This window comes from Bison bison, unplaced genomic scaffold (assembly GCF_000754665.1).
Source record: "Bison bison bison isolate TAMUID 2011002044 unplaced genomic scaffold, Bison_UMD1.0 scf7180017864352, whole genome shotgun sequence".
Classification (NCBI taxonomy): Eukaryota; Metazoa; Chordata; class Mammalia; order Artiodactyla; family Bovidae; genus Bison; species Bison bison.
The window spans coordinates 697,076-704,008 of record NW_011494924.1 but is presented as its reverse complement, the minus strand read 5'-3'; the positions used below and the strand labels follow the sequence as shown (position 1 = coordinate 704,008).

The 6,933-nt window shown below is 46.2% G+C and overlaps 1 protein-coding gene across 1 annotated transcript in view; it reads left to right on the top strand.

Moving 5' to 3' along the window:
• The first annotated feature begins 6,582 nt into the window (after positions 1 to 6,582).
• PXMP4 (peroxisomal membrane protein 4, 24kDa) overlaps positions 6,583 to 6,933 on the top strand; it is a 17,667-nt gene continuing 17,316 nt past the window's right edge. Inside the window, exon 1 of the mRNA XM_010854863.1 lies at positions 6,583 to 6,862. Coding sequence (XP_010853165.1) covers positions 6,750 to 6,862 — 113 coding nt within the window. The 5' untranslated portion in view covers positions 6,583 to 6,749. The remainder of the gene's footprint in view (positions 6,863 to 6,933) is intronic.

Sequence of the window (6,933 nt, the reverse complement as noted above, 5' to 3'; positions counted from 1 at the left end):
CGGAGGCGGGGCTACGAAGGCATTGTGGGAGCGGCGGCGGCGGGATCAGATCCGCCAGGGGGCGCCCGGTAGCCGCCGCCGAGCCCCCTCACCATCCCGGAAAACCGGGAATGACCCGTGGGACCCCCAGGATACCAGGACTCTCCCAGCCCCGCCTTGATGACCCTGTCAGCGGTGCACATGGACTTCTCTCCCGGCCTCACTTGATCCCCCCCAATCCCATCTCTGCCGCAGAGAGCCGCCACCAAACCTTGTTTTCTAGACCCCTGTCCCCCTCACTGGACTGACTCCCAGCTCTCATGACACAGACCTCTGTCCCACTGCGTGCCACCTCACAACTCTGCAACATGGACCGAACACTTGCATAGTACACGGTATCCCCACCTTTGCAACACCAACCCCTATTCCTATCCCATCTGGACCACCCAACTTGGTTGCAAGGACCCCCATCTCCACCTAATACAGGACTACTGGCCAACTGTGCAACATGGAGTCCCGTCCCTTGTCATAGACTTCTCATTCCCCTTCCCACACTAACCACCATCTCTACGTATTGGGAGCCACTGGCCTCTCCCCACATGAATCTCCTCTCTGCCTGGTCTTAAGCCCCCATCATCTCAGAGATTCCCCTTGGCTGATACATAACCCCCTGCTTCCACTTTTTGGGAACCTCCATTTTCTCTTCACACAGGCCTCCATCCCTGGCTCTGGAGGATCCCATTTCTGTTATAGAAACCCCCAATACCCACTTCAGCAACCCTCCCAGCCCAACCTCACAGGAAACCCATCCTGGTCTCCCAGGGATCCTCCTGCCTCCTTTGGATCCCCCATCACACACACAGACCTCTCTATCATCTTCCTTTATGTTCCATCAGCCCCTCCTTGGAGACTTATTATGTACCAAGTTCTCCAATACTTTGGCCACCTGATGCGAAGAACTGACTCATTGGAAAAGACCCTGATTCTGGGAAAGATTGACGGCGGGAGAAGAAGGGGACGACAGAGGATGAGATGGTTGGATGCCATCACCGACTCAATGGACATAGTTTGAGTAAACTCCAGGAGTTGGTGATGGACAGGGAGGCCTGGCGTGCTGCAGTCCATGGGGTGGCAAAGAGTCAGACACGACTGAGCAACTGAACTGAAGTGAACTGAACTGAAGTTCTATAATTGCTCGGGGAATACAGTGGTCCTTTCCCTTAAGTTGGTGGAGGGGGTGCAAACAGACATTAAATCTTTTAAAAGATTATTTAATTACAAGGTATGATGTTTCAAAGAAGTATACTTGGGTCACAATAAAGAGTTGGGATGTGCTTGGGAGGGAGAGGCGAACCATGGAGGTGGCCAAGAATCATGATCTCTCTCCCATGGGATTTCCCTGGTGGTCTAGAGGTTAAGAATCCACCTACCAATGAGGGGAACACAGGTTCAATCCCTGGTTTAGGAAGATTCTACATACCAAGGAGCAACTAAGAGCCTGCGCCACAACTGCTGAGCCTGTGCTCTGGAGCCTGTGAGCCACAGCTACTGAGCCCCCTCTCCCTAGAGCCTGTGCTGTGCAACAAGACACCACAATGAGAAGCCCTCGCGGGACAGGTAGAGAGTAATCCCCGCTCACCGCAACTGCAGAAAGCCCACACATAGCAACAAAGCCCCAGAGCAGCCAAAAATTAATTTAAAAAACGATCTCTCCCATGAACATGGTCATATGTTCCTACAAGTGGACTACCATAGATTTCACTTTAAATATTCTCCTTGTTTTTTCTTAAATACCTATGTTAGCCTCATCCAAAGCAATCATCACAAAAATCACAGTTTTCATTTTCTTATATTCACTAAATATTGTTGTTCAGTTGCTAAGTCATGTCTGATTCTTTGCAACCCCATGGACTGCAGCATGCCAGACTTCCCTGTCCTTCACTATCTCCTGGCGTTTGCTCAACTCATGTCCATTAAGTCAGTGATGCCATCCAACCATCTCATCCTCTGTCGCCCTCTTCTTCTCCTGCCCTCAGTCTTTCCCAGGTTCAGGGTCTTTTCCAATGTGTCAGTTCTTTGCGTCGGGTGGCCAAAGTATAGGAGCTTCAGCTTCAGTATCAATCCTTCCAATGAATATTCAGGGTTGACTTCCTTAAAGCTAGTGGAGGTGATGGAATTCCAGTTGAGCTATTTCAAATCCTGAAAGATGATGCTGTGAAAGTGCTGCACTCAATATGCCAGCAAATTTGGAAAACTCAGCAGTGGCCACAGGACTGGAAAAGGTCAGTTTTCATTCCAATCCCAAAGAAAGGCAATGCCAAAGAATGCTCAAACTACCGCACAATTGCACTCATCTCACACGCTAGTAAAGTAATGCTCAAAATTCTCCAATCTTGGCTTCAACAGTACATGAACCGTGAACTTCCAGATGTTGAAGCTGGTTTTAGAAAAGGCAGAGGAACCAGAGATCAAATTGCCAGAAAAGACCCAGCATCAGGGTCTTTTCCAACGAGTTGGTTCTTTACATCAGGTGGCTTAAGTATTGGAGTTTCAGCTTCAGCATCAGTCCTTCCAATGAACACCCAGGACTGATCTCATTTAGGATGGACTGGTTGGACCTTCTTGCAGTCCAAGGGATTCTCAAGAGTCTTCTCCAACACCACAGTTCAAAAGCATCAATTCTTCAGTGCTCAGCTCTCTTTATAGTCCAACTCTCACATCCATACATGACTACTGGAAAAACCATAGCTTTGACTAGAACTTTGTTGGCAAAGTAATGTCTATGCTTTTTAATATGCTGTCTAGGTTGTCGTAGCTTTTCTTCCAAGCAGCAAGTGTCTTTTAATTTCATGGTGGCAGTCACCATCTGCAGTGATTTTGGAGCCCCCCAAATAAAGTCAGCCACTGTTTCCATTGTTTCCCCATTTGTTTGCCATGAAGTGATGGGACTGGATGCCATGATCCCAGTTTTTTGAATGTTGCATTTTAAGCATTTTCACTCTCCTCTTTTACTTTCATCAAGAGGCTCTTTAGTTCTTCTTCGTTTTTTGCCATAAGGATGGTGTCATCTGCATATCTGAGGTTATTGCTATTTCTCCCGGCAATCTTGATTCCAGCTTGTGCTTCTTCCAGCCCAGCGTTTCTCATGATGTACTCTGCATATAAGTTAAATCAGCAGGGTGACAGTATACAGCATTGATGTACTCCTTTCCCGATTTGGAACCAGTCTGTTGTTCCATGTCTGGTTCTAACTGTTGCTTCTTGACCTGCATACAGGTTTCTCAAGAGTGAGGTGGTCTGGTATTCCCATCTCTTGAAGAATTTTCCACAATTTGTTGTGATGTACACAGTTAAGGGCTTTGGCATAATCAATAAAGCAGAAGTAGATGTTTTTCTGGAATTCTCTTGCTTTTTTGATGATCCAACGGATGTTGGCAATTTGATCTCTGATTCCTCTGCCTTTTCTAAATCCAGCTTGAACATCTGGAAGTGCATGGTTCACATACTGTTGAAGACTGGCTTCAACAAGAATTTTGAGCATTACTTTGCTATCATGTGAGATGAGTGCAATTGTGCAGTAGTTTGAACATTCTTTGGCATTGCTTTTCTTTGGGATTGGAATGAAAACTGACCTTTTCCAGTCCTGTGGCCACTGCTGAGTTTTCCAAATTTGCTGGCATACTGAATTCAGGAAAGGAAAGAGGCCTTGAAAGAAAGGAAATCTAAAGACACCTTGATCTTGGACTTGCAGCCTCCAAATTTGTGAGAAAATAAATGTCTCTTGTTGAAGTCACCCAGTTCATGGTATTTTGTTATGGAAGCCCTAGCAAACTAATACAGCAGGTAAGATCAAAAAATGGAATAAGGGGCTGGATTCCAATCATTTATTAGCTAAATCATTTTAAGCAAGTTACTTTGTTTCTCTGTTTCAGTTCCCATAATTAGATGAGAATGAATTGGTTAATAAAGCCATTAGGAAATACCTCCTAACATACAGCAAATAATCTGCAGGTGCTCATTAAATAAATTCAGTTTCACAGAGCAAAGGTGAAGAAATAGGACAAACCCTGAGGAACTCAGAGTTACGTACCAAAAAAGTGTCACTGGGCAATGATAAGTGTCCTCATATGGCAACTCTTTACCCCAGGCTCCCTGATGGCAGAAACTTACTAATCTCTGTGAGAAAGGTCTATTTGCTGGACCAAACAGTTTGCCAACCAAATAGCATCTCCTGTTGCCGGGCCATGTGTCAGAGATCAGTGGCTGATTCTTCATGGGAGTAGCAGGTGATATTTCCAGAAGTCCTGTTTGGTTCCTTTCCAAATTTTCTATGTTTTTTAAAAAATTAATTTTCTGCTTCCTGTAGCTATTATCTAACTTTAAGTCTTGTGTGCAAAAGTTTTTAAAACCTGTCTGTGAATTATAATACCTGAAGTTTGTGTTGACCTGTTCCTCATGTTGTATTTGTATTTTTCTTCATGAAGTCTTGGGTTCCTGGTTATCTCTGACTGTGTGCTGGTGTCACCTTGAAAAATTATTTGTGGTGCTTCCCTGAAGGCAAAGATAAATGTGCCCTCTTCAGAAAGACTTCCCATTTGCTTTTGTCCAAGGTTTGGGGGCATTACCAATCACTTCCAGTGATAATTAGGGGCAATCCAGTTACCACTTCAAACTGGTTTCCCAGTTCATGGCTTGAGAATTCTTGGGCTACCAGACTCTATTCCTTGGGACACAAAAGTACTCATCAATGTTTTCAACTCCCTAAAGAAGGGTTTTTAAAATATTCCCTGCTCCTTTTCCTTCAACTGTTCTGCTCAGGGACTTCTCTGGTGGTCTGGTGGCTAAGACTCTGCACTCCTATTGTAGGGGGCCCAGTCTTTGGGGAACTAGTTCCCACATGCCACAACTAAGAGTTTGCATGCTGCAATTGCTAAAGATCCTGCAAGTCACAACTAAAAGATTCTACAAGCTGCAATGAAGACTGATGATCCTGTGTGCTGCAAGTAAGCCTGGCACAGCCAAAATAAGTGAAAATAATTAATATTAAAAATTAAACCTGTTCTGCTCAGTATCAAGGGAACCTTTTCTTAACTCCCTTCAGGTTGGAGGTGTAGGATGTGTAGCATGTTCACAAACACAAGGGTGAAACCCTTAAGCCTAATGTGAGGAGAGTCTTCTGTTAGGCTCCCCACTTCGGATAGGCCCTGGACTTTTATTTTTGTCCCTCTTGCCCTATGTGGCTAGAGAACTGAAATCCACAGGTTCAACATTGGCAAAAACCCTCAAGTCATAATAGCTTTGGTGCTCCAATATTCCAATCTTCCTGTTAAATATCTGGTTACCAGCTTTCACGTAATAATTGGCCTAGAAGTTCCCCCAGGTTTTTCAGATTTGGTGTTTCTCAGAGCATATTTTTTTATATTTTATCCAATGTTGCTATTTTCAGAGGGAAAATTAATTGAATAAATTAGCCCACCATTCCCCCCCTCCCCATCCAAAAAGAAACTCCAGTTGTAGTGATAAAATATGCATGCATGCATGCTCAGTCATGTCTGACTCTTTGCATCCCTATGTACTGTAGCCTGCCAGGCTCCTCTGTCCATGGGATTTTTCCAGCAAGAATACTGGAGTGGGTTGACATTCCCTGATCGAACCTGCATCGCCTGTCTCCTGCTTTACAGGCAGATTCTTTACTGCTGACCCACAGGGGAAACCCCAATGGTAAAATAGGGCCAGCATAGTTCCTTCTCACTGACCTCTGACATCATCCTCTGACACTGACCTAGGCAATAATGTCACAGATAAATACCAGATGGCCCAAGTACCCGGGGAAACCCTCACAAGTCACAGCTACCACTCCATGTGTAACCGCTATCCAATGACATCTCCACACAGTGACATCATACATAAATGTCACCCCTCAATGTTCTGAGATATCTAGGAAGACCTCTCTGAGGAGATGGCATTTGAGCTGAAGCCTGAACGTTGAGAAGGAGTTAGCTATGGGAAGAACTTGGGGTGATGCATAGGAAACAGGGAGATAAAGAAAGGCAAAAGCGCTCAGGCAGGAGCGTCAAGCTCAAGGAACAGCAAGGAGGCTAGTTTGGTCGAAGAGAAGTGACTGAGAGGGACAAAAGGAGATTGGAGGTGTGAGATTAGAGAGGAAAGCAGGGCCAGATCATACAGTCTTCTGCGGACCATGAGAAAATGTTTGGTTTTTAAGAACATACGGAAACCAAAAAGGTAAAGGTGCCAAGTCATTTATGGTCTGAGAAGATTGGTAGTCCATGTTAACCAATCAGAATTGTCCTGTGTACAGTTAAGGCCTGGCTCCTCCCCGTGTCACCATCCCTACTCTCCCGAGGGTGGCTCCTCTTTCAAAAAACTTCCAAGCTCACAGGTGACACACCTCTTCTAAGTCCCAGGGAAACTGCTTTCTGATTGGACAAATCCAGGAATACGTTTCTAACCTTTTTGCGGTCGAATTGGACGGAGCCCATTGTAATTGGCTACGAGCTTTCCCTCTCTTCCAATCAGACCGCTCTTCGGGAGAGTGCTTGCGTCCCATTCCCCTGGTGAGTTGAGTGAGCTCTGTGATCGGCCCTGCTCGTATGAGTGACAGCAGACACATCCTATGGGCTCAAAGACGCGGCTGCAATGTCCGGCACCATCCGGCACCTCCAGCCCTACTGAGGGTTGTGCAATAGCAACCCCGGCTGTCAGGGCGTGAGTCCTGCTCCGTGTCTACCACCCTCAGCGACGCCTGCATTATGGTCGGCCCACCGCAGCTGCGGGCTCTGCTCTTTGCGATCAACGCACTATTGCGCAAGCGCCGCTACCACGCAGCACTGGCCATGCTTAAGGGCTTCCGGAACGGGGCAGTGTGAGTGGGGTCATCGGGCTGGGCAGGGGCTGAAGGATCGATCTGGTGGGGTTGGAGAAGCTGCCTCTGGG